General features: G+C 51.6%; 9 protein-coding genes across 13 annotated transcripts; 5 read left to right on the top strand and 4 right to left on the bottom strand.

Annotated features, from left to right (window-relative positions):
- Positions 1–200: 200 nt before the first annotated feature.
- On the top strand, positions 201–2,377 carry PV06_03579 (serine/threonine-protein kinase pef1). The gene is made up of 2 exons (XM_016404387.1): positions 201–843; positions 900–2,377. Exons 1-2 carry the CDS (start codon positions 559–561, stop codon positions 1,872–1,874), a joined length of 1,260 nt encoding a protein of 419 aa, XP_016265392.1. The 5' UTR covers positions 201–558; the 3' UTR covers positions 1,875–2,377.
- On the top strand, positions 2,360–3,936 carry PV06_03578 (pyruvate dehydrogenase (acetyl-transferring) E1 component, alpha subunit). Its single transcript, XM_016404386.1, has 3 exons — positions 2,360–2,609; positions 2,667–2,800; positions 2,854–3,936. Exons 1-3 carry the CDS (start codon positions 2,478–2,480, stop codon positions 3,812–3,814), a joined length of 1,227 nt encoding a protein of 408 aa, XP_016265391.1. The 5' UTR covers positions 2,360–2,477; the 3' UTR covers positions 3,815–3,936.
- A 335-nt stretch (positions 3,937–4,271) lies between these two features.
- On the top strand, positions 4,272–6,778 carry PV06_03577. Of its 4 annotated transcripts, XM_016404382.1 has the most exons (4): positions 4,272–5,983; positions 6,030–6,092; positions 6,149–6,182; positions 6,236–6,778. In XM_016404382.1, exons 1-4 carry the CDS (start codon positions 4,483–4,485, stop codon positions 6,276–6,278), a joined length of 1,641 nt encoding a protein of 546 aa, XP_016265387.1. In that variant the 5' UTR covers positions 4,272–4,482; the 3' UTR covers positions 6,279–6,778. The 4 variants fall into 4 exon arrangements, with proteins under 4 accessions (XP_016265387.1, XP_016265389.1, XP_016265390.1 ...); XM_016404384.1 differs by having other exon boundaries at positions 6,149–6,778; XM_016404385.1 differs by having other exon boundaries at positions 4,272–6,092.
- Positions 6,779–6,974: 196 nt separating this feature from the next.
- On the top strand, positions 6,975–8,725 carry PV06_03576 (uncharacterized protein). The gene is made up of 2 exons (XM_016404381.1): positions 6,975–7,301; positions 7,397–8,725. The coding sequence occupies exons 1-2, from the start codon at positions 7,096–7,098 to the stop codon at positions 8,625–8,627; spliced, it is 1,437 nt and encodes a 478-aa protein (XP_016265386.1). The 5' UTR covers positions 6,975–7,095; the 3' UTR covers positions 8,628–8,725.
- A 1,378-nt stretch (positions 8,726–10,103) lies between these two features.
- On the bottom strand, positions 10,104–11,223 carry PV06_03575 (uncharacterized protein; the record flags this gene model as incomplete). Its single annotated transcript, XM_016404380.1, has 2 exons — positions 10,104–11,108; positions 11,182–11,223. 2 exons carry the CDS (start codon positions 11,221–11,223, stop codon positions 10,104–10,106), a joined length of 1,047 nt encoding a protein of 348 aa, XP_016265385.1.
- A 463-nt stretch (positions 11,224–11,686) lies between these two features.
- PV06_03574 (uncharacterized protein) lies at positions 11,687–12,587 on the bottom strand (the record flags this gene model as incomplete). The annotated part of the gene is made up of 2 exons (XM_016404379.1): positions 11,687–12,342; positions 12,407–12,587. 2 exons carry the CDS (start codon positions 12,585–12,587, stop codon positions 11,687–11,689), a joined length of 837 nt encoding a protein of 278 aa, XP_016265384.1.
- Positions 12,588–13,572: 985 nt separating this feature from the next.
- PV06_03573 (protein btn1) lies at positions 13,573–20,739 on the top strand (the record flags this gene model as incomplete). The annotated part of the gene is made up of 5 exons (XM_016404378.1): positions 13,573–13,687; positions 13,755–14,860; positions 15,971–16,223; positions 17,559–17,744; positions 17,904–20,739. The coding sequence occupies 5 exons, from the start codon at positions 13,573–13,575 to the stop codon at positions 20,555–20,557; spliced, it is 4,314 nt and encodes a 1,437-aa protein (XP_016265383.1). The 3' UTR covers positions 20,558–20,739.
- PV06_03572 lies at positions 20,729–23,175 on the bottom strand. 2 transcript variants are annotated; one of them, XM_016404377.1, is made up of 3 exons: positions 22,414–23,175; positions 21,338–22,325; positions 20,729–21,229 (listed from the first exon to the last, which is right to left on the bottom strand). In XM_016404377.1, exons 1-3 carry the CDS (start codon positions 22,777–22,779, stop codon positions 21,060–21,062), a joined length of 1,524 nt encoding a protein of 507 aa, XP_016265382.1. In that variant the 5' UTR covers positions 22,780–23,175; the 3' UTR covers positions 20,729–21,059. The 2 variants fall into 2 exon arrangements, with proteins under 2 accessions (XP_016265382.1, XP_016265381.1); XM_016404376.1 differs by having other exon boundaries at positions 20,729–22,325.
- Positions 23,176–23,198: 23 nt separating this feature from the next.
- On the bottom strand, positions 23,199–25,702 carry PV06_03571 (uncharacterized protein). Its single transcript, XM_016404375.1, has 2 exons — positions 24,820–25,702; positions 23,199–24,770 (listed from the first exon to the last, which is right to left on the bottom strand). Exons 1-2 carry the CDS (start codon positions 25,452–25,454, stop codon positions 23,264–23,266), a joined length of 2,142 nt encoding a protein of 713 aa, XP_016265380.1. The 5' UTR covers positions 25,455–25,702; the 3' UTR covers positions 23,199–23,263.
- Positions 25,703–26,010: the final 308 nt, after the last annotated feature.

Raw genomic sequence — 26,010 nt, 5'->3', positions numbered from 1 at the left:
GAAATAGCCGCCTATGGAATTGTACTCACGCGTGTTGTGAGGTGGAACAGAGTAGATGCGGTTGTTGCGCTGATTGTTTCTCGCAGGCAAAGGAAGCGAGCACACATGGAAATGAGGTACGGATACGGAGTACGGGCCGAGTATTCGCAGCTACTCCCGTCCAATTAGAGAAATAAGAGTAATAATCCTTTGTAGGGAGGCGCTTGTACAATAGTAACAAATAACAGGCAAGCGCCTCCTGACAACTTGGGAATGGAATGGAATGGGGACAGAGAAAGCGAAGGGCTTGACAGGCGCCTGACCAGCGCCCAATAATTTGGACGAGAGTCTAGACACACACACGGATCTCCCGCAACGAGGGAAAGAATTGGTTACTCACACCCTTTTAAAAATACTCGTATCCTCTAAATTAATCATTTCAGGAATCTTCAAACATAGCCGCTACGTGGCGAATGATGCGTGTTTTGTATGCTGGAACCTTGCCTCGCCTCATGATCCAGGCAAAGATCGTCCACTGCTAAGGCAAAGGAACAATACCGCCTCTGCCCGCTCCTTGTCATGTCGACTCGCTCCACATCCATCCCGCACAGAACTTCAGTTTCGTCGACGACTTCTTCACATCCCTCGCAACCATCTCAGCACCCTTCACAGCGCTCCTCTCAGACACATCCGCATCCTCGGGTCCAACCACCGCTCACTGCACAACAACTTGCCGAACGTGTCATCTCCCCCTCCTCCGTCCTCTTCCCTCCAGGCACCGCCCCGCCCTCAAGGCTGCAAGGCCGACGATCATACACAGATATGGAACGGAGACATCCGAGTTCCTTCCAGCAGCTTGAGAAGGTACGTTGGGTTTCTCGTCTCGGGAGAAACAGCTCTCGTGCTAATGTGTCAACCAGCTGGGTGAGGGAACGTATGCCACAGTCTACAAAGGCCGCAACCGACAGACGGGCGAACTCGTAGCCCTCAAAGAAATCCACCTCGATTCAGAAGAAGGCACTCCATCGACAGCTATCCGAGAAATCAGTTTGATGAAAGAGTTGAAACATGAAAACATTGTCACGTTATACGATGTCATTCACACCGAGAATAAATTGATGTTAGTGTTTGAGTACATGGACAAGGACTTGAAGAAGTACATGGATGCCCGTCCAGAGAATCGAGGACAGTTGGATCCGCCAACCATCAAGGGCTTCATGCGAGACTTGTTACGAGGGACCGCGTTCTGCCATGAGAACAGAGTGCTTCATCGCGACCTCAAACCCCAGAATCTGCTCATCAATACCAAGGGACAACTGAAACTGGCTGATTTCGGTCTGGCAAGAGCATTTGGTATTCCCGTCAACACATTTTCGAATGAGGTGGTGACTCTCTGGTATCGCGCCCCTGATGTCCTCTTGGGCTCACGAACATACAACACCAGTATCGACATCTGGTCTGCAGGCTGCATCATGGCGGAGATGTACACAGGCCGTCCATTGTTCCCCGGAACCACCAATGAGGATCAGCTACAGAAGATTTTCCGACTGATGGGTACACCGTCTGAACGGACTTGGCCTGGAATATCTCAACTACCCGAGTACAAGAGCAACTTTCCTTCCTTTGCCACCCAATCATTAGGAATCTTGCTGCCCCAAGTCGACCCCCTGGGGCTCGACCTGCTAGGGAAATTGTTACAACTACGCCCGGAGAATCGCATTAGCGCGCAGGACGCTTTGAGGCACCCGTGGTTCCAAGATCTTCCAGACTTTGCCGGACAAGGCCGGGCTCATGCTGGTGCTACCATGCGTCAGCCAGCACAGCTAGCTCATCAAGGAGGAGGGATTGGAGGATATGGAACACAGCCAGGTATGGTGGCGCAGGGCCCCTACTAGGACTGGAGGCTGCAAAAATGGCTAGTAGGGTCATATTATCCCCCGGGCAGATGAACAAGGAAGCAAGGAAAGGTGCAAAATTGGAGAGAATGGAGTTGCCTCAGAAAGCGGCGCAGGCATGTGAATCAATTGTGATACCCTTGGAGCTACAGGAGTGTATGCCATAACGATCACTCAGGATGAACGGATGGCCGATATGCAAGATATCGTGTTTTCTTCGAAGGTATGAAGGCTCTCGGTGTCGTTTGAGGGGTTTGAACGCCGGATAGCAGTATTGGAATCATGAAATGAAATGAGACGTCTGACAGCGCGATAATTCTACTAGAAAAGGATTGCAGCAACCTGTACGGAGTTGTGATCACCTTATCCAAGAAATCTATTTTTGGTCAGACCAGATAATTTCTACAACGGGCATGTCGGGGATATTAATGTTCGTTGGACAAATTTCAGCGGACCGTAGGGACGAACTAGTGCTCCTTTCGGCTTCCCAACAGCCAAAAGCTAGAGAATAGAATACACTCATCAATTATTGTCCGGTCGCATTTCCATTGTCCATCCCCTCTCTCCTTTTTCCTACTCTCCTTGCTTCATTCTGCATTGGAAATGTTGTCGAGAGCCTGCCTGAAAGGCTTCGGCCTCCAGTCGTTGCCAAAGAGACAGGCTTACCAGCTTGCTCGAAGGTCCGTCACCACCGACGCTGCAAGCTCTCACGCAGAGAAAGAAGATGTGCCGGATGTAAGTACAACATTGCTCATGAGCTCTTAAGCTGGTGTGACTGACGAATGCCATTAGGAAGATGATAAGCCATTCCAAGTCAAGCTCTCCGAGGAGAGCTTCGAGACCTACGAACTCGATCCTCCTCCGTACACCCTCGACACCACAAAGAAGGAACTAAAGAAGATGTACTACGATATGGTATCGGTCCGGTAAGTAGTGGTTGACACTTATCGATGGATCCTCCTCTAATACCAATCGGCAGACGTATGGAAATGGCGGCAGATCGTCTATACAAGGAGAAGAAGATTCGAGGTTTCTGCCACTTGTCGACCGGTCAAGAAGCCGTCGCAGTTGGCATTGAGCATGCTATCACAAAGGACGATGCCATCATCACCGCCTACCGGTGCCACGGTTTCGCCTTGATGCGCGGTGGTACCGTCAAGTCCATCATCGGTGAACTGCTTGGCCGTCGCGAAGGAATTGCCTACGGAAAAGGTGGATCGATGCACATGTTTGCGCCAAACTTCTACGGTGGTAACGGTATCGTCGGTGCACAGGTGCCCGTCGGTGCTGGCATTGCCTTTGCGCACCAGTACACTGGCAGCAAGACCGCAACCCTCGCCCTGTACGGTGATGGTGCCTCCAACCAGGGACAGGTTTTTGAGGCCTTCAACATGGCCAAGCTATGGAACTTGCCAATCATCTTCAGCTGTGAGAACAACAAATACGGTATGGGAACTTCTGCTGCTCGATCGTCTGCCTCTACGGAATACTACAAGCGAGGTCAATACATCCCAGGTCTCAAGATCAACGCCATGGACGTCCTGGCCGTGAAGGCTGCCGTGAAATACGGCAAGGAGTACACTGCCGCAGACAAGGGACCTCTGGTGTTTGAATACGTCACCTACAGATACGGTGGTCATTCCATGTCCGATCCCGGTACCACATACAGAACTCGAGAAGAGATCCAACGGATGAGATCTACCAACGATCCCATCGCAGGTCTCAAGCAAAAGATTCTTGACTGGGGTGTGTGCTCGGAGGAGGAGCTCAAGCAAATCGACAAGAAGGCGCGAGAGGACGTTGATGGCGAGGTTGCTGAGGCCGAGAAGATGCCTATTCCCGACCCAGTGCCAAAGATTCTGTTCGAGGACATTTATGTCCGGGGAAGCGAGCCAAAATACCTTCGTGGCCGAACTCCAGATGAGACCTATTACTACTGATTACGACTTTCTGGGTGCCTGAGCGAGTGACTCGGGTAAAAGCAAGTTTCGAAGCTGTGTATATTTAGCACTTCCTAGTTTTTGGCAGGAGCATAGTAACGGAATGGAATTTTAAAAGAAGATTCTCTTCGAAGGGTAGATAAAAAGTGGTCCATCGAGCACATGAGCAGTACTGACAGGTGTCTGCTAGCTAGCCGTGCCACAGTGCTGTTAGTGTCTAGTCCAACTACCTTGGATTCGTACGTATACTGATATGAGAGCAGTCCTAGGCTGCAGCGCCTTGGGAATAGCGGTATCTTCGGTAGGTATGGAGTAATAGCATGTGCCTGGTACTCCGTACTTGTACCAAAGAGAAAAACGTGCTTGGGCTTTAGCAGTATTTGGCAGTGACCTTCGGCGCAGGAGGAAGTGGAGATTTTGGGCGACTTGGGACCTTTTTAGTGAGTCGATCCGGCGGCCGCGACCACTTACGAGGACTCGTACGCTCGAACAATTCCTGAAGCGATGAGGTAACGATTCCAAGGTCCATCAATATTGGAATCACATCAGAGCCATCCACCCCATCTCTTCCATCTCGAATCCTCTCATACTTTTACACCGTCATCCACTCCCACTCCATATTCCCTCGCGCAACAAGCATCCTTGTGCATCCTTGTGCAAGCTGTGCTATGGCGACCGCCATCAGCGAGTCCTCCCCGCTTCTGCCGCAGCATAGAACGTCAACTGATTCTCCTCCTCGCCCCGGTCCACGATCTGCTCGAACGGTCACCTTCAATCCGATGACTTCCGTCAGTTCACAGTCGGGAGCCACGTCCTCAGGCTCTTTGAGGCCTTCACAAAGTCCGTCAGCGGCTCTGAGCGGCACGGCTCAACAAAAGCGAGAACAACAGCCCATGCTCAGTGCTCTGAACTCGAAACTCCGGAGAAGAAATAGCCATGGTGCGCCTCTACCCACAACGCAGCCATTTACTGGAGCTCCTCGGCCTGGTGCCCAGAGGACGACCAAGACGACAGAAAAGCTGAAAATCCTGCCAAACCCGGATATTGAGGAACCTGATGAAGAGAGTGGACGAGATGTATATTCGCAGTTTACCAGAATCAAAGATCCGACCGCTAGAAGAGACGCCGCGAGGCTAGGAAAGGCAGACAGAGACAAACTACCAAGAGTCACAGCATACTGTGTTGCGCAAGGGTACCGGCTTGATGCCATTATGAAGTTCATGAAATCCAGAGCCAAGACAAGGGGAGCAAATCCAAAGCTGTTCGACGAATGTCTTTACAGCCCTTACGACTATGATTATCTGAAGAAGAACGACAAGAACAAGCCCAGCAGTAGAGGCAGCAGTCCTGTGCAGGAAAGATTCGCCAGAGCCATCGCCAGTCCCAGATTGACACCTGCGGAAAGGAGATACTCTGACAGTGCGGTCGAAGTGGAAGACAACAAGAAGCAGAGAAGAGAAGAGCTCGTGGACCTACAAGAGGAGATGGGCCATCCAGGCATGATATCTGAGTCCTCAGAGCTGGCAATAGATACATCACAATCAACAGCTGATCTCGGAGAGATGGGACATGACTTCTCCCACGAACGCTCGAATTCCGAGTTCTCAACCACGGTGCACATCCCCGAGGTCTTCATCTTCGACTACGGTACTGTGGTGATTTGGGGGATGACTGTTCAACAAGAGCAACGATTCCTCAACGACATGTCCAAGTTCAGCGACGCCCCTTTGCCGACCGAAAGTGTTCAGACAGAAAACTTCAATTTCTACTATACAAAGGAGTACCAGGCCCGCATCTACAATGACTTTATCAGTCTTCGAGAGCCTCGCAACCATATGATCAAGTTAGCCATCAGCCATGCTGTGTCACAAAGCGTCAAAACGAGCCTGTTCGAAGACTTGGTCAGCGAGACAATTGACGCGACGAGTCCCCTGCCTGCGCTGATTGCTCAGACGGGTAGTGTCAATCTGACAAGACGACAACTGAATATGCAGATTGGAGAACTATTCATCCTAAGAATCAACATTCATCTGCAAGGGAGTGTCCTTGACAGTCCAGAGCTGATGTGGGCAGAACCACATCTGGAGCCAGTTTATGCGGCGGTTAGGAGTTATTTGGAAATTGAGCAGCGCGTGACTTTACTGACTGAGCGATTGGATGTTATCGCCGGTACGTTGGAGTCTTTACCGCTCTAGAGAAAGGCTGACCATATTAGATCTGTTGGCTGTTTTGAGAGAACAAGGAAGTCGAAGACATGGTGAGGTGCTAGAATGGATTGGTAAGATTCCTCTATGGGCTGCTCATGGGATGTTTATGTTTACTAACGGTCGACAGTTATTGTGCTAATTGGCGCGGAAATTCTGGTGGCGTAAGTTACATTTCGATGAGTTGTTCATCACAAATGCTGATGCTTCTGTATAGTGCTATCAACATTGTGGTTGATCTCTACGCCGGTGTGGACTAAGTCCCCTTATGAATATCAGTCGACGGCTGTCCTCTTCGCAAAGATTCACATCCGAGGACCTAGCTCCTCGAGCACACCCAGTCATTCCGGCCATAGGATGTCACATCTCTCGACCAACATACAATCAAAACCGTAATCAACTGCTTGTATCCATAAAGAATTCCTATACCTAGCGACGGCGTTCGGAGGTCCTGTCATTCTTGCTTTGAGTCATTGGCGAAAAAAGGAAGGATTATGATCTCTCATTTGTATTGAGATTGTTGCAGCAACTGAATTTTGGCCGGCCAGAAGGGACAGGCACACACACTCACACGTACACATCAACGCTGAGACCATTGAGATGTGTCTGGTGGTTTTGTTACAAGTTCATATCACCTCATAGTTACATATATCGAAAAAATTGGGTGGATGAGTACATTCCGGTTTCAGCAAACACTTGTTGGTCTTCGGTCTTTTGTTCTAGACGTTATGTCTAGAGGTACCATTTTCTGGTAAGATTCACCTGGAACCCTTACAACCAAGTGCCATCCTCAAGTTGCGCTACATCGATCTCCCGACTTTTGAACCTCGGCGTCGTCCTTTTGCTTAATCATGACTTGACCTGCTTCGTACTAGTTTTGTGCGGGGTGAAGAGTCGCCAGACCTTCCTGGGATTGAATCATACAGTGCGAAACATGTGCTACCATGCCCGCTGTCCTCGTGTTGAGTCATTGGGGGAAAAACTTCAGATATAGCACGACTTATGAGCTGATCGCACGAGGTAGGGCTGGCTCGCTGAAGCAGGTCATGCTATCTTTGTGTGCTTTGTACAAATAAGATGCTGCTGAAGCACGCCGTCCCACGCTGGCAGCATATTTCACCGCTCTCCCAGCGGCGATGGGCTACTCAGACGTCTCAGCAACCGTTCCCTCCCGCCATCAACGAGTGGTCACATCCTCCCTCGAATGCGACCATATCGGACGAAGAGATTTACAGACTTGCGGCAAAACCACGTCGTCCACTCACCCTAGCTGATCTGGTCAGGTATGTGTGTTCCAACTTTCTCCAAGGTTTGCGGAAACTTGCCGCCGCCAGCACTCTCATTCCTGATTGACTGACCGACCGACCGCGAATACTAGACATGGCAAGCCTCCATTGCGAGATGCGGCTCTCCTGTCCTCTGCAAACTTCACACTCTCTCTACTGCCTTCCAGACTGGCCCATCGGATCCAAGCTCTTCGAAACTTGCCCTTCATCGTCGTCGCGAACCCTCACGTCTCCAAGATCTACAACAACTACCTCCACTCCCTGTCCACGCTGGAACCGTTCTACAAGAAGCCCATCGAGACGATAGAAGAAGAGATCAAGTTCACGGATGCGATGGCGGACCTCGTCCGGACGCACTCAAACACGATACCCACCCTGGCGCAGGGGTTTCTCCAGTGCCGAAAGTACATCGAGCCGGCCGAGGTGACGAGATTTCTGGACCAGCATCTCCGGGCCAGAATCGGCACCAGGCTCGTGGCGGAACAGCACCTTGCGCTCCACATGGCGTCGACGGGGGAGGCGGCGACGCACCCGCCCGACCCCAGCCACGTCGGCGTGATAGACCTGGCCTTGCGGCCCGCCGACGTCGTCCGGCAGTGCGAAGGGTTCGTGGCGGAGGTGTGCGAACTCAAGTACGGCGTCAGGCCCTCGTTGGTGATCGACGGGGAGGTGGACGCCGAGTTCGCCCACATCCCGATGCACCTGGAGTACATCATCACGGAGCTCCTGAAGAACGCGATGCGCGCGACCATCGAGTCCGGAAACGAGCGGGAGGCGATCGAGGTGACCATCGCGTCGGCGCCCGACGTCAGCACGACCAAGCTCGACTCTCTGAGGAAGCTGTCCGTGACCGAGGCGAACGCCTTCGACTTTTCCCAGGAGGGGCTGGACGAGTACTGTTCCTCCCCGGACGTCGACGTCGGCCCGCTCAACGCCGCCGCGCCCTGCATCACCCTGAGGATCCGAGACCGGGGCGGCGGGATCCCGCCCGAAGCACTCCCCAACATATGGTCGTACAGCTTCACCACCTTCGACCACGAAGAAGCCATAGAGGCGGCCGACGAGACGGGGGGGAGTGCGGGGTTGAACGCCATATCCAACAGCGGGACGAACCAGAGTTCGATCGCTGGGTTGGGGTACGGTTTGCCCTTGGGAAGAGCTTACGCCGAATACTTTGGAGGTGGCATCGCCGTGCAGAGCATGTACGGTTGGGGAACCGACGTGTACCTGACGTTGCAGGGGATCGGGAAGATGGATGACGTGAAAAAGAGCAAGAATGGATTTGAGGAACTACAAGAGGAAAACGCTACCAGGAGCAGGTAGTGGCATTGGCGAGGACCGAGGAAAAGCTTCTTCCTATCTATTGGGGTAGGTGTGTTGTCTGTCAAGATGTTCAAGTGTGTGTGTGTGTGTGTGTGTGTGTGTGTGTGTGTGTGTGAGTGAGTGAATGGAGCACGAATCTTCCCTCGACACCCTATCCTCCCCACCTCTCGTGCATGACGAGACCATACGTACTCCTTGACCCGACGACACACGAGTATTTCTCGTGTCCTTGAGGTCAACAACCTCCTCGACATCTCGGAAAAACAAATCAACCTGAGCCGTGTTCACCAGGTTCGTGAGCCAGATTATAAGGGACTGGTCAAAGAAGAGCACCCGTCGAGTAACAAGATTTGGACTTTAAGATTTGCTGCGGCCGTGTTTGGTGTTGTCGACCGAGGCATCCGGCTCAGATGCGGACGGAGGTGAGATTTGAGACGAAAGTTGGTCGATACGATTTGACGCGTTACGGGTGTTGCGTGATTGTGGTTGTGAGTAGACCGGATCGTCCGAGGGGTTGATTGTCGTCGTGCCTTTTTTACCTGGAGGTGGAGAAGGAGGAGACGACGACGACGACGACGATGATGATGATGACGGAGGAGGTAGAGGTTGCCCGTAGACTGGATCATTGAATTCTTGTCTTGTGGTGTTGTCACGAGCATTCGTACTCCTCGATTGTGAATAGACCGGGTCGTCTGAAGGTTTGATCTTGCCTCTACCGGGAGTTTTTTGTTCGCCATCTTCTGGCTTGGATTGAGCGCTGTTGAGCTGTCCGTAAACCGGGTCATTGATTTGTGTGGTCCTCGAGGCCAAAGGTTGTGAATAAATCGGGTCGACTGTTTCATCGATTTCGGATTCGTCTTTGGTTTTTTCCCGTCGATGTGGTTGATTTTGACCTGGTGGTGGTTGTGGTTGTTGTGACTGTGGTTTTGGTTCCCTCGTCATGGTTTGTGAATAAACTGGATCATCGATTTGATTTGGTGATTTTGATTCTTTGTCCTTTTTCCAACGCATCTTTGGCACTACTTGGGTATTTTTCTGTCTTCCTCTTTTTTACTTTACAGATATTAAATGTGGAATCTGGGGAAAGAGAAATACCTTTTGTGAAGTACGGGGTTGTGGGCGGTTTTGTAACGCCACCTCTCCAAGATGCAAGATGATGCAAGATGATGTATGTCAAGGTAGGTAGGGATCCCTTCAACCCCGCCCCTTTGAGACGGACGATAACAGACGATACAAGACAAGCCATACCCAGGTGGTCATGTTCCCCCGAGTTCAGTCTCGGCAAGGTAAACATTTACCTTGTCTACATTCACTCCACGGAATACCTAGCTAGGTACTATCGCCACTGTAGAGATGTTACTACTTGATCCATACAGCTCGTGATCAGTCGTCGCCTCTCATTTTGTGTTGTATGTGAATGGTATGTATGTACAGAACCGTACTCTCTCTCTCTCTCTCTCTCTCGTCGTCCTCATCTCACGAAGGAACCCCAGACGCCGCGACACCGGCGTACCCTCTGAATTGACCCGTCTCCTCCTTCAACGCGATGGGGATTTCATCGTCCTTTAGACTCGTCAAGACGTCCTTCTCGCGAGGTTCCCAACCCAAACCCCTCAACCTCTTCGCCCTGCTCCGTGAATTGCTCCCGACCACCCAGGCGGTAAAGGGGCCAAACAAGTCACCGTAATCGCTCTCCGGGATGGTGCGTGGGTTAGGATCTTTTAGTCTTCCAGCCTGGTGCAACGAATCCCCGATAGCCCTAACAAAATCGCCCCAAGGGTACTCTTGACCGTTTTCGCAGAAAAAGTAGGGATTGTCCAGAATCTGGTCGGCATCCGTCTTCTCCAACCAGTGGAGCAAGGTGATGTAGGCCCTGGCGAGGTCGAGCACGTGTACCGTCGACCACACCGACTTGCCTTGGCCCACTTGTCCCGCGTAGCCGTGTTTCAACGCGAACCGGGTCAACGTGGGGAGTTGGATGCTGAGTCGTCTGTATTTGTCGTTGATTCCGTAGATGAGTGGCGGGATCATGATGACCATTTTCGCTTTCGCACCGAGATCCTTGCGCGCCCGGAGGATGGCGAGGTCGATTTCACGGTGGGAAGCCGTGTCCGGGAGAGCGTCGATGTCTTGGGGTGAGTCGTCCGAAAACACCTTCTCGCCTTTGTACTGACCCTTGGAGTCGTCACCCAACAGGCTGGTGCCGCTGGTGTGGATGAAGATGGTCTGTTTGCGTTGGTCGGCCCGCGCCCGGACTCCCTCGAGGACGGCCTCGACGGACGGTAGGTGGTCGGCCGTGGCGGTGTGGAAGACAATGTCGCTGGCGATGGTCTGGGTCGTGATGAGGTCGCCGTCGTCGAGACTGCCGAGAACCGTCTTGACACCATCCTTTTGAAGTTCTGCCCCGTACGACTTGCGTCGAACTAGAGTTGTGACCGTGTAGCCTTCGGATAGGAGTATGTCAACAACATTTCGACCTATCTGTTTGTGTTGGCGGCATTAGCATAGCACGCATCTCGAAACACGAGTGGTCTCCCTGTAAAGTGATACTGACAAAGCCTGGACCAATGAGGAAAACATTCTTGCCTGCCGTCATAATGTTTATGTTCTGGTGCGGAGTTTCGTGTTGTTGAAGGGGGGCACGACAGTGTATATAGATTATTGAGGTATACACAGCTGCTAAATCTTATACTTGTTTGTTCATAGACACTCAACAGAGATTCAAGGATGGTGGAGTTTTATACCTGCTTCATTATTAATAATTGATGTAATCCATGGGCGGCTTCATCCTGATATCATTTGGCGATTTGATGTCCCCGCTCTCTCAGTGGGGTTGCGTTCATCATGATCATCCAGCCCGAATCCGTAGTCGAGCCGATGCTTGCATAATCTTGAACGGCTAGAGATCTGGACGAGTCGAGTGTTTCCTTTGTCATTCGAGTGAAATGTCATAGGTGATGCCGAGTTCGATGAGATTCACCACAGTCAATCATTTGCCTCGTAAACGATACTCTTCTTGACAGTTCAATATTCCTCCTCGCTTTGCAAGGCAGACTGTTTCATATCCACAAGATTCCCCTCGAGGGTAGATTTCCGCGAAGGATCATATATGAATATGTCGCTCCAAAGATGGCACCTCCAACGTGAGCTGCATGTCCAATGCTCGAAGTTGGACTGTCAATCATATAGGTGTCGAAAAGCACGTATCCAAGTGCAGTCATCCACATCGGAACAGGCCCAAGGCCCATGAAGGACACCTTCCCATTTGGAGAGACGGCAGCAGTAGCTGTAATCAATCCCATACAGACGGCCGACAATCCAAGACCAGAGCGCCGGGTGCCGTCCCTCTTCTCCATCCAAGCATAGTGAAACGTTGCGGCCAAACTACCGGTCAACGCAGAACCAAGGATGAGCGTGGCATACTGCTTAGGCGAGATACCTATAAAAATCAAATATCTTGAGAATGACGAGAATGTTGACATGTTCGCGGCCAGATGGGGGAGGTCGATGTGGCTGAAGCTGGATGTAATCATGGTCCACAATCGACCTAGCCAGACGTCTTCGGTTTTGAGTGTGAAGTTGGTCACCAGCCATTCTCTAAGTCGTGTTTTTGATCGAATCGTCTGGTAGCGTGCCGGAATCAAAGGTAGTCGTATCCTTCCGGTCTTCAGAGCAAATTGCCAGAGAAGCCAGACGGCGCTACATGTGCCCATACCTAGACGTGCGTAAGAAATTTCGACGGTCCTTTGGTGGAAAGTACTGGAGAGATGTCTACGTACAGGTGTACATGATTTCTCGGTTCCAGAGAAAGCTGGGCCGTGAATACGAGTTTCTGGTCAGTAGCCTGGGTGATCCGTCAGATGATATGTAGTCTCTCAGTGAATCAAGGACCTCGAGCAGCCTGTTGTCGAGGTCGAATAGCCGCTGTCCGGTGTCGCCGGATCCCCAGAATGTGGACATTGTGGGATATTCTGAGCCTTTGGAGATCGAGGCAATAAAAATCGTATGGAGAGGGGAGTAGTGGAATGGGATCAGAACTGCATTGGGTCAGGTTGTATCAAAGGGATGATCAGGAACAGAAGCGCGTTGCCCGGTTTAAGGTCTCGACTATTTTGATTAGGGCGCTCGGAAAGCGGCGCCTCAGCCCCCGTCCCTACATCGCCTCACCAACTACGATAGATGGCTACCTGATTTGGGATTGGGAAGCTCAAGGCGAAGCTCGTCGGGCGAGGAAGCAATGCAAAACTCAAAGCGGCCATATGCAGACAAGAAGAATACGTGTATATGATGTAGGAATACAAAACTTCGAGGCTTAACTTACGGGTTCCGCCTTCACAGGATTACAGGCGCAGATGCTTGTTGGAAAATGCGCCGGTGGACGCGACAAAGACGATCCATCTTTTGGTCCAGTCTTGCAAATAGTCTGGGTCGATGCATAGTTGTACCAGTATTCTGGAGATGGGCCGTCATTGTCAGTAGGTATGGTTATCACAATTCACTTCCTCGTGGTGCCTAGGGTCACCGAGGGTCTAGAACCAGCCTAATGCTACGGGAGTGTGAGATGCCCCAGCTTGATCTGCCTTGATCGAAACGGCACCAAAATGATCAAAGACCGGGATCAAGGAACTGGGAGTGTGTGATGCGTACCTAGATTGATATATTTGGTCGTCCATCATGTCTGCTGGTTAAAAAGCGACGGAAGATTGCTTCATTAGGTGAGGAAACTGTCTGTAAAAGCGGCGACCGTATGCTACTCAAAGCGCCCAAATGGCGATGTCATCCCAAGACACCGCTTGCTGTAGTTTCTACTCGTACGCACCTAGGGTGGTCTCGTGTCGCACAAGATCATCCATTCCTCCATGATCACCTGGCACATCACAACAATGATTTGCGTGGCACTCTCATCCATGACGAGGTAGGATTCCTCGTTATCTACCTTATTAGAATGACTTTGCCCCTGCCAGGTTCTCCTGCCTCTTCTTGGGCCATGTTTCGTGAAAGATTGAGACTATCATTTTCTGGTGCTGATCCAAGAGTTTGTGTAGCCTTTTGGCTGTTCGGTACGTGTAGCGCTTCGTCTTCTATGAACGTTGTTGGACCTCTCACAGTTGCTAAGAGATCGGACAGGCTTGATCAACAATGTCCTCTACGTGATCATTCTCTCTGCGGCCCTCGATCTGGTCGGACCAGACGTACCCAAAGGCGTTGTCCTCCTTGCAGATGTCATTCCCTCTTTCTTCACCAAACTATGCGCACCTTACTTCATCCAAGCGGTACCATACTCGATTCGAATTATCATCTTCGTGCTATTGTCGGCAATGGGCATGCTCCTTATCGCCCTCACCCCAGCCTACACTGATGGAGGGACAATAGCAACCAAAATGGCCGGGGTCATACTGGCTTCTCTCAGTAGCGGTGCTGGAGAACTCAGCTTTCTTGGGCTGGTACATTATTATGGACCATTCAGTCTTGCCGCTTGGGGAAGTGGAACAGGCGGTGCCGGTCTCATCGGAGCAGGACTCTATGCGGTTGCAACTACATCTTGGGGGCTCAGCGTCCGGACAACTCTTTTGGCCTCTGCTTGCTTACCAGTGGTGATGTTGATCAGCTTCTTCCTGATACTTCCTCTTGGACCTCTCCGGCTACATGCTAAGACGCACCCAGATGATGAGCCTGTTGGAGAACAGAACGAAGATATTGAACAAGAACAACGACAAGGCTTACTTTCACCCCCAGATGGCTCAAAGCCGGCTGTGCTCTCGCAGCATGCACACACGCCAGGTTGGACTATGTTCAAACGAAATTTGAGCAGGGCTAGATCCCTGTTCTTCCCTTATATGCTACCCCTGCTCCTCGTCTATGTGGCCGAGTACACCATCAATCAAGGTGTAGCACCAACTTTATTGTTTCCGCTCCCAGAATCACCCTTCAAACACTACCGAGCGTTCTACCCAACATATAACGCGATTTATCAAGCCGGGGTGTTCATCTCCAGATCATCCACACCTTTCCTGCGCATCCACAACCTTTATCTACCTTCGTTCTTGCAGGTTACCAACCTGGTTCTGTTAGCATCACACGCAATCTTCAATTTCATCCCAAACGTCTATTTCATTTTTGCCATTATATTTTGGGAAGGGTTATTGGGAGGACTGGTCTATGTCAACACTTTTGGCGAAATCAGTGATAAGATTCCGAAAGAGGATCGGGAATTTTCCCTGTCGGCAACGACGGTGAGTGATTCTGGGGGCATTTGTGTCGCTGGTTTCATTAGCATGGGGTTTGAGGTTTGGCTTTGTAACTGGCAAGTCCGTCATGGGAGGGATTACTGCAAGAAATTGTGATTGGGCAGGGAGTATTCTTATCAAGAAATTTCAGATTCAGATATGACAGCGATGCACATGAGGTGGAGGCGAACTTTCTGCCATGATTCTACTGTAGGAATTTGGAGTGCGATAGGTCGCGTTGATAGGGGTTATCTACTCCGTAGAACGGAAACATGAAAGCATAATAAGCGCGGCTTGAAGGTTTTTTCAGCGGAATTGGTGGATGCAGGTCGTGCTCAGTCTATGACGGGTGACATGTGTCAATCGACCAGCCGCGGGATTGACCGCAGGCTAGTACGAGCTACACTCAGGCGTAGAGAAATGTCAGGAACAATTTTGGCGAAGAGATGGAGGACGCGATGCTGCAGCCCACGGCGGACGGTGGCTGAAAACAAATAACCCTGGGGTCCAGTCAGAATGCAGCAAATGTGCATCTCGCAGAGACCCTGGGCCGTGGCCAGGATTACATCCTGTGCATTACTCCCTAGAAACACCAACCAAGACCCTTGCAGCAGGTGGAATCAAGGGCGGTGACACAAGGTTGGGGGCGTCTAGCGCCCAGCATGCAGCAGTCGAAGTTCAGGTACGGAGCACGGACACGCGTTGAGCATTGAGCATTTGCAGACAGTCAGGGCCTCCGACGGGGCCGCAGAGAAGCATCCACCTATCCATCGTACCTTTGATGTTGATTTTTCGAGATTTTTCGAGTCACTTGGTTGCTACTTCTTCACATTCTCCTTTACCGAACAAACAGCTGCTTATGCTTATGATTTTAAGACCCTTGGCCCCAAGATTGGACCGACCCGACAATCGCTAAGCGACCGGCGAATCAAGCGACCATGTTTGACCCGCGCCCTCGGATAGAGTGAAGATCAGTCTAGGGCTTCTGTGAGCGCAGCACGTGCACACGGTGACTTGTTCACCGTCACTGACCTGGGAAAGACTGAAGGAAATATACAGTACTCGAGAGCTGTTCAAATGCCCCAATCACGGCAGGAACGTCTTGATTGCAAATAGCCAAAGAGTCACACCGAGTATCGAAACGAAGTAGCGAGCGCCATCCTCCCCTCAGACTTGGCGAACATGAAGTCCAAACAAGGCCGACAACGAGACAGCCAGAGAGCATTGTATCCTACAAAAGAAGAGCCTGGAGTCACTCCGGCTGAGGGAACAACTGGTCCATACCAAGTGCAACTAGGATATGAACAAAATGGGACATGGCATGGACAAGGCCATTCTTCGTGGGGAGAAGCTGGACACTTTGAACATGGTACGTTTGGTGTGTCCAGAAATGGATTCTCGCCCTCTTTTACCTGCGCAACCTTCACTTATCAATGGATTACCCCTCAATCCCTTTGCAAAACGCACACGACTGGGAGACTCGTCATTCTCAATGTTCTTAAGAATGTCTCTTGACTTACTTGGATCTTGTCGATTACCACTTAAGTTATGTTGACACTTAAGAGATGACACTACAGGTTCTGGAGGTAGGTCAGTGATATATACGCGATAACTATAGCCTTGTGCGAATTGCAGAGGTGGGCGGGCTTAATATTGTACCTGTAGCCCCCTGAAAGGGGCGGCATCAGGGCCAATTAGCAGTTGATGCGGCATATCGACGTCATTCTTAGGCGCGTCTTACATCAACCGGACCCTTGTATCTTGCTGCAGCTGCAAGCAACACGAACCCAGCACCCAATATGGAGTAATGCAGCAAAGAAGCTGCTGACAGCGACAGCAATTCGAGTCAAGAGTGAAGAGATGGGCGGTGAGGCAACGAGCATTTACAGTACTCGCACGGGTATTGGTGGTTCTTTGTTCATCAGCTGTCAGAAAAGCCATGGCCACCAGAATATGGGGCGAGCAATGGCAAGCTTCGGTGCCTGATGGGGTCAAAAATGGATGCTGGTTCCCGAAAACGCCCAGAATCCCACAAGCTGCTTGGGTGGTGTTTTTGGTGCCAACAATCATGGGCAACCCTGGCGCATCTGGAACCCACTCGATTCTCGGGCGGGCTGGATTACGATAGCCTAGTGAGCCCAGCGGGTCTCCCCCTGTACAGTACTCATACCCGAAGCAAAGACTTGCCCACCAGCGTCTGCCATGTCATGCTGCTGCTTGTTCCTGCTTGTTGGCTCCCCGGAAAGCTGCAAACCCTGCGCCTAAGGAGGAAGAGGGTATTACTCAATACGGAGAGGACACGAACCACCACAACTCACCACTCTCCACCACCATTTCCTCAACATCATCACCGCTACCCTATTACCATTACTGTACTTACGGATACCCTGGCCTGATTCTTGGTACGAATACTCCGTGCAGACGCCTCCTTCACCACCCACGACTAGCGAACCACCACTGCGACTACACGAGCATCGACATTGCATCCGCCTCGAATCCACTGTCCACACTGTCCGCATTTCTCCATCCTCGTCTCCTCTACTACCTGCACCATTCTTTGCTTTGCTCCTCTTCCCGTACTCGTATCTTGTCTCGATGTTGTTTGCATCCTGCACCACCTCTTGTGTCGCTCTCTCGGCCTGCTTCGAGCCTCTGGCCTTCTGAACAAACAGCACGAGCTAACCTCGGATTTTTCCTTCCACAGGATCCACTCAATACTTCCCGCAGCAGCCTCCACATCATCACCCCGTTGATCACACTCACGCCTACGAGTACCATCCTTCTTTTCATCAATCTGCGCACCTACAACACCCACCACCTGCCTCGATGGCGATGCCTAGCCATTCTCCCTCCTACAACGCCCCCAATAGTCCACCGCGATCATACAACGGTATGTGCTCCTACCTTGCAACGCTTGCCAACAAAATTGTCTGGAAGAGCAAAAGTGCATGCGCCAAGTCATGACTGCGACGCAACTATTTCTCGACTCCTTCTCTGTTTTTAGTAGGGTACAAGTGCATACGATTTTCTGACCTTGTCTCTGATCCAGGCTATCCCGAAGCACACAATCAGTCTTCAATGTACGGGCCGCAGTCGCGATCAATGCTTCCGCCATCACCACAACAACATTTTCCTCCCCCGAGATTTCCTCAACCTCCTCTCCCATATCCTTCTTCAGGATCAACCGCGAACAATGGCCCTCCACCACCACACAAGAGACCGGGAAGTAGCATGTCGATATCGTCAATGTTAGGTGGTGAACCTGAGAAACCGGCGCATGACCAGTATCATCATCACCATGGCCAGACATCCCATACACCTTCGCGGCAGCCATCGGGCTCTGGTCCGTCCATGTCATTAGGTGCGGTCATGTCACCACCCCAATATTCTTCGAAGCCGAACCTTGGTGAATATACATACAAGCCAAGATCGAAAACTCCAGACCGGTTCGGGAACCCATCCTCTGGCTCAAGACCTCACCGCTCGAGTTCAGGAACCATGACCCAGGGACCCGGACCATTCTACGAAACACAACCGCGAAGTGGACCACCTACAAATGCATACCCATCGCCCTCTTTTGGTGCTTCAATACCTCCAAAAGATGAGTTTGAAGAGCATAATCGTCGCACTAGTATCAGCGGCATCTTGCAGAGGCCAGAGAGTCAGCCACAACCGAGTATCGCAACCTCCTTGTCTGTCGCCCCTCCACCTCCAACCCGCCCTGAGAGTATCCCCCCATCCCTAGGACACCTGGACCGATCCAGTCACCCAGCCATGAGTGGCATCGACCCTCCGCGTCACAATGGCTATAGTGGGCCTTATGGATATGGTCAACAACAACCAACAAATCTTTCAAGAAATCTCCATACCGGCCCTCTCTCACAGCCCACGTCAGGACCTATTGAGCGACCTTACAAGCAATCTCAATCACCAGAATTACGACGGCCGCAGCAAAATGGTCATGATCCACGGTCATATCACAGTCCTTTCGGCCCTTCAGCGGAACCTTCTTACGGTGCTCATGCCATGGCGAGACAAGATTCGGTCCAATCTCAGAGTGATCGATCAGTGCTGGGAGATCGCCTGAGAAATCGAGCCTATTCGCCCTTCGCTGGATCGGTTGCCTCACAACAGGGAACACTAGATGACCAGGTTCGTAAGGGCAGTGATGAACTGTCACAACATAGAGCGATTCTTGGTTTGTCCAACGAGTCCAAACGAGGTAGATATTCTCCTCTCCCTCAAGCTGTGCAAGGGGCTCAGGCCCAAACGCCAGTGCCGGATGCGGGTATCAAGAGCGAGCATGGCCGAGTTTTCTCTGGAATTGGCAGCGGCCTCGGTACGACGTCCGCCAACCCAACACCCACGCCACAACCCCTGCCCGCCAGTCCTTTCAAACAAAGCGAGACCAATGCTCGGTTGAGTGAAGAGAACCTGATGAAGATGTCTCGGAGCGCGTCTGGCATGGGCAAGCGCAGCCGCAAGACCTTTGACGAAGATGCTAGGGCCGAGAGCGACACAGGCGAAACAAAAAAAGCAGCACCCGGCAGAGGCAAGAGGGGTAAATATCAACACTCGTACAAGTTGGATCTCGAGGAGACTGCACGAAAGAATGCTCTTGGTACAATCCGTCGCACAGGCACTCCGACATCTCATCCCTCGTTGAATGCACTGCAACGACAATCTTCAGTAACAGATCATGGTTTACTATCAAGACCCAAGAGGACCATCAGGATCTCGAATGTGGTTGCCATGGCCCAACGAAACAAACGGCGGCATCTTGGTTTCTACAAATACGATCCCGACGTGACATCGGTCGACATGGATAAGCCAAGCTCTCCAAAATTTGATGTCTCGATACGACCCAATCTTCTACCGGTCTTTAACGAAGCAGACAAAATAAACTGCACATATACCGTTCGGGTTCCTCGGGTCTGGTTACGAGAGCGCGAACGAGGCTTGATTTGTGCCGAGCGCTATCTGTGGGGCTCGGGCATCTATACGGATGACTCTGACCCAGTAGCCGCCGCGATACATTCGGGGTTTATTAGCTCAGTACATCCGCCGGGGATCGATGAGGCTCTCCTGGAAAAAGTTATAGAAGAACAGAATCCCAGGATAGAAGGCAGCCCGGCACCGGAGAAACCCAAGGCTGTGGATGAGAACAAAGACTTGCATATCACACTTCTGGTTTTGCCTCAGCTGGAGAAATATGCGGGAAGTGCGCGGTTTGGCGTTAGGTCACGAAGTTGGCCAGAAGAGCAACAAGGTTCAGGTAGTCCACCGCCATCTTCCACTCAGTCAAGCACAGCACCTCACGACGGCGTCAGCTTCATGGTCCTGAAATGTGAAGCTGTCAACGATGGTGTCGAAGTCAAGCGGGTCGGACGGACCGGCAAAGAGAAGCGAGAGAGGTTACACCGGGAATTGATTGAGCGTCAGCGAGGGCTGCAGCTCGAGAAGGAGAGGCTCGCAAGGGCAGCGGCCAAGCTGAAAGAGAGGAAAGAAGAAGCGAGACGGACGAAGAAAGCCACCGCCACGGCCATGGAGAGGAGCTCTAGCAGTCTAGGCAAGGATGCAACAGGCAAAGCCGCGGTCGAGCCGGAGAATTCAGTAAAGGGAAAGGGCGAGAAATCAGCCAACCTGGACGTGGGTCAAAGCCCTGGGGATTGGATCAGACAACTTGCCGTTGCTGCGGCATGAGTGAGTGAGGGAGGGAGGGAGTGCAAGTGATCAGATTTGGCGATGCCTCTTTCGGGAGGATTTGCACAAGCCAGATACGGAAAATCATCTGTCTTGGAACATGGCAACGATATTGTATAATGCTGGCCTTGAACACGAATTATTAGGCAGAATCAAATAACACACACACCTCATGAATTCTGGGCACCCTGCCTCCCCGTCTACCTGCCTACCTAGCTCGAGGATCCAAGGACCATCCATGAGTCTACGATGGCCCTCCTATTATTTGGTACGGAGTTTCTAGATGGAAGTGTTAGCCTGGAGTACTACTGTATCCTACGCGTACACATCTCATCAATGTTTATCACACCACAAAAAGAATCATTCTCACAGTTCAGGTTTCATGTTCATTTTTTTGTTTTACGTTACGGAACACCACCCGGACCGAGCAAGTAGTAGTCACAAGACCAGGCTAGGTCGGAAAACAGAAACACGTCAGCAACCCAAAAACCCCCCGATTCTCCTACATTCCCGGAGACACCAAAATCCCCTTCTTTGCGGAATCGGGTTCCCATCCGCCGGCCAAAGGTTCGGCGCCGTTGGTGGTCGCGTAACCTTTGATCTTGGCCTCGAGCTGCGGTCGGAAATGTCTGATGAGACCTTGAATGGGCCACGCGAAAGCTTCACCTAGGGCTGTGTATGACAAAACAGTAACATGATGGTCAGCTTGTGTGTACTGTACAGCATTGGGAGGACCGACGTAGATCAAAGGGACAAGGAAGAAGGAAAGAGGAAACTCACCACAAATACTATGACCTTCGACCTGCTTCGTAAGTTCTTGAATCATGTCAATCTCTCTAGCCTTTGCTTGACCCTTTTCGAACCTCTCCATCATCTTGGCCGTCCAGGCACTGCCTTCTCGACACGGCGTGCACTGCCCGCAACTCTCGTGCTTGTAAAACTGGCTCAACCGGGCGATCATCCTGACCACGTCGGCCGACTTGTCCATGACGATGACCGCGGCCGTGCCCAGGCCGGACTGGCTGTCCTTGAGGGCGTCAAAGTCCATCAGCTGGTCGTCGCAGACGTGTTTCGGCAGGATCGGCGTCGACGAGCCTCCGGGGATGATGGCCTGGAGGTTGTCCCAGCCGCCGCGCACGCCTCCGCAGTGCTTCTCGATCAGCTCGCGCAGCGGGATCGACATCTCCTCCTCGACCGTGCACGGGTTGTTGACGTGTCCCGAGATGCAGAAGAGCTTCGTGCCTTGGTTTCGTTCCCTCCCGAACCCGGCGAACCACTTGGCCCCCCGGCGGGCGATGGTCGGGCACACGGCCACCGTCTCGACGTTGGTCACGGTCGACGGGCACCCGAAGAGGCCGACGGCGGCGGGGAAGGGGGGCTTCAGGCGCGGCTTGCCGGCCTTTCCCTCCAGCGACTCGATCAGCGACGTCTCCTCGCCGCACACGTACGCGCCCATGCCGCGGTGGAGGTAGACGTCAAAGTCGTAACCAGAGCCGCAGGCGTTCTTGCCGATCAGACCTTCCTTGTACGCTTCTTGGATCGCCCGTTGTAGCACCGTCGCCTCGTGGTAGAATTCGCCTCGGATGTAAATGTACGCGGCCGTGGCGTTCATCGCGCGACCGACCACCAGGCATCCTTCGACGAGTTTGTGGGGGTCCTTTCGCATGATTTCTCGGTCCTTGCACGTCCCGGGTTCGCCCTCGTCGGCGTTGACGACAAGGTATCTAGGGCGCTTGTCCTCTTCCCAGCCTTTGAAGTTCATGAATGACTGTTTTTTTTTTGAAGAAATAAAAGTTAGCGAGATTAGTTGTCACAAGTCACACGCACACAAAGAAGCAGCACGAGTGTGGACGCACAAATTTCAAGCCTGAAGGGAACCCGGCACCTCCTCTTCCTCTCAGACCAGATGCCTTGATCTCGTTTATCAGCCAGTCGTGACCCTTGAGTATGATGTCCTTCGTCTTGTACCAGTCTCCGTACTTCATGGCGGACTTGAGGTCGGAGCCATGGTGGCCGTAGAGGTTCGTGAATATTCTGTCTTGGTCTTTGAGGCCGCCATACCGGCGCTGCTGGGGCTGGCCTTCCTGGACGGTGGCGTAGGAGCGGGTTCGGAGGGATGAGCTGCTGCTGTTGGTGGCGGCGAGAGGTCTCGAAACTGAAGAAGCTGCTGTTCTTGCGGCGGCCTTTGCCACGCTTCTCGTGGCAGCGGGCCGAACGATCATGGTTGTTGCTGCTGCTCCAGCTGCTGCTTCTGCAGAAGAAAGGTATACGGCAGGACTGAACGGGAGGCAGCAGAAGCGTTGGTAAAATGCCAGCACCGAGGAAGGGGGATGGACGACACACAGCGAGTCGTAACCGAGAGAGATGTTCTGCCGAATTCATCAATGTCGTCTTGCTTCTAAAAGCCGCATTGCTGATTGGGCGGGAAGCTCAAGCCAGCACCTGAGGCGGTGTATGGTGCACTGTATAAAACAAAATGCTTCGTCGGAGTACAACATCGGTAGCGAAACTTGACGGGTCAGGGGTTTTTCTCCACCGTAGACGAGAGCGATTGCCGAGATATATATAGACACTTGGAAACAAGAGGAAATAGAATATGAGAAAATTTTTGTCCATGCCCAGGTCAAGAATATGAGCTGGAGGGACAAAGGCATCGTGGAAATACTTCAAGTCTAAGTATCGCTTTTCATATCATTCCATCTGGTTCTAGTATTTTTGCCAATAGATCAATATCCTCCCCTCGCTCTGGCCAGAATTCTCCGTCTCAGCCTGTCCCAAGATGCTTGCCGGGACTCTGACATTTTGTTCCTCGATCACGTTCCAACCCCAGCAGAGTTTCTCCGGCTTCATCCATCTCTTGACGTTGGATTCAGCAGGAAATGTAGGCGACATAGCAGCTCTAGCAGCCAGCAAATCCATGAGCCCGGAAGGGGGTTCTTCACCTGGATCCCAAGGTCCCGGTCCAGGGACATATGCCCACGATTCGGAATCCAGAGGATACCATTCTGCCAATTGTTTCAGCCATTGGGTTATTCTGCGTGGCAACTTCACACCATGCAAGTATTCCTCGTAAAGGGCGGCAAGAATCACTGTGTGATGAACCTTGTCGACGTTCATTTGTGACATTTCTCCTCCTCCTGCTGCAATCTCATGGTTGGTTTTGATGCGGGATATACAATTTTGCAAAGATGTCGACAACTCGGGCGAAAGCATGTCGAGGATGCCAGACGGCGTTAAGAGCTCAAATGAGTGAGTCAATTGACTTTGGTGACGTTCGAGAAGTTGGTGCAAATTGGTGAAAACTCGATCTGATAACTCTCGCTGCAATTTATTCTGGATCATCTCCCTGGAGTCTTCGTTTGTAGCAAATATGAGCACGAACTTGCAAATTGCTATTGCCGTCTCCACGATGTTCAGTTGGCTGTCTCGGTATGTCTTTGCATTCTGCTGTTTGAGATTCTCAGGTAGCAGAGGAGGTTCAAATCGAGAAGGGTCAGTCGCCCTGAGTCTTGATGCCCTCTCAGAGCAGTCCATGAGTAATTGGCTAATCGTCGCCAGGACTATGCGGCCGTCTTCGAACTTTGGCTTGTCGCCGAGACAATAGCTCATCAGGGTCTGCTTCCCGTACAGCATCATCTGAAGTTCCCGCTCGTTTGCGCAAAGCACTGAAATGCTGTCCAGAAGGTCAAAGGAAAACAAAGATGTCTCGAGCAATGTCGCAGATGTTGATCGAGGATGATGGCAATCAAAAATATAGCATCTCCGCTCTGGATCAGATCTAGGATCTTGTTGCCAAGTATGCGTAAGTGCCAGTGGTGAGCCTGGAGGAGTTCTGATGCTGATTACCAGATGATCAAACGGATTATCTGGGACCGTGAAGCCGTACGCCAGCAGCAAACCTTCATTCTCTCGAGGGCCATAGTTGTTGTAGAGCTCTTGTTCGGACTCGTAACTCTCCAAAAGTTGAAGACCGACGAAGTTGAACCGAGCTTGCCATTCGACCTGCGCTCCTGGTTTGTGATTCAACAAGTCCATCAATGGAAGAAGAACAGCGAATCGCTGAGAGAACAAGTGTACGAGCCCGTTGGGGTCACTTTCAGTCCCACTCTCACGATAGCTGTGGCGAGCCTGCTCTGCCGGTTCAGTGTCGTCCAGGACTTGAGAAGTGAAAGAACGGCTACCGAATATGGTTGCTGCCCATAGGAATCTCGGCCTACAGTTGACATCAGCCGTTGCACATATGACGAATGTGTAAGCCTTACCACGTGTACTCGCCTGTGAGGGCATTTTGCCACTGTAACTCCTTCAGTTCATCAAGTCCACACAGGTACATCTCCTTCCACTTCGAAATCCTCTCAGATATTCCTCCTGGAAGATTGGTGCCTTGCAGCCAGATCAGGTCTTTTTCCTCGTCGAACTGCTGATCCATAACCTCTTGCACAGTGGGCAAGGTGGCTATGTAGGGCGCCCACCACGACTGTTCGCCAAGGACAAGCTGCTCCATCAAGAAGAAAGTCTGTAAAGACTCGGGATTCTTCCGCTGCCTGCGGAGAAAGCCTTCTGGGAAACGAGTACCGTGACTCTGGAATGGGTGAATTTCAAGAGCATTGAGAACCGATATGGTGGTCGATATGGGACAACTTGCGACCCGTGTCCCAGCAGAGACATGTTCTCCGTTAGCAACCACAGCATGAAAGCCCTTGCGCCTACTAAACGCAATTTGTGCATGAGGATGGAAATAGCCGTTGTTGGCAAGAACCCAGTCAACAAGGCGGCGGTGGCCGTGGAAGATGTCCGCTTCCGGTTCGGCAGTGTTGTTCATGTGCAAAGGTGGTGTCGAACTTCCATGTCTGGTCTCAACGACGTCTGGTTGCAGCTTGGTGTTGTCTGGCTCCATGGTTGAAGTTCCGAGTTGTATGGGAAAGTGGTGGGAACCATCAGCGCAAGTTTGTAGATATAAATGTTGTCCAAAATTTAGGGATATCTCAAAGCAACAACTTTTGTTGAAGGGGAGGAACGACCACAAAAGAAAAGAAAAGAATGAAAATGAGTGGAAGGACTGAAGAAGATAAGCCACATGCAAGAGGGCAAAATAAGGGAGTTGAAAGATGAGATGAATACGAGTGATGGTATAACGGAAGAATGAGGCTGAGGTTGAACAAATATTTGTGGGATGTTTTTATTTGTTCACTAGGGTTCCAACTGAGCCTGATTTGAGGTCTGCGCTGGCCGGCGACAACATGTCAGTGCGAATTTACGGATTCGTGTGACCCGAGGAAATAGACGCATAGTATATTCTACTTGCCAGACGTATTGAACAGCCTTCAAGATGCATACCTTACCTGGTACAAATCACGAGGCTAGGTGCAAACCAGAGTTGAAGACAGACGGACCATGCATGATGTGGTAAGCAAAATATTCCCCCAGGCGTACGGAGTACGTGCGCGTGTTGT

This window comes from Exophiala oligosperma, assembly GCF_000835515.1.
Source record: "Exophiala oligosperma strain CBS 72588 unplaced genomic scaffold supercont1.3, whole genome shotgun sequence".
NCBI classification, from domain to species: domain Eukaryota; kingdom Fungi; phylum Ascomycota; class Eurotiomycetes; order Chaetothyriales; family Herpotrichiellaceae; genus Exophiala; species Exophiala oligosperma.
The sequence above is the reverse complement of the archived record's forward strand: the minus strand, read 5'-3'. Positions and strand labels throughout refer to the sequence as shown.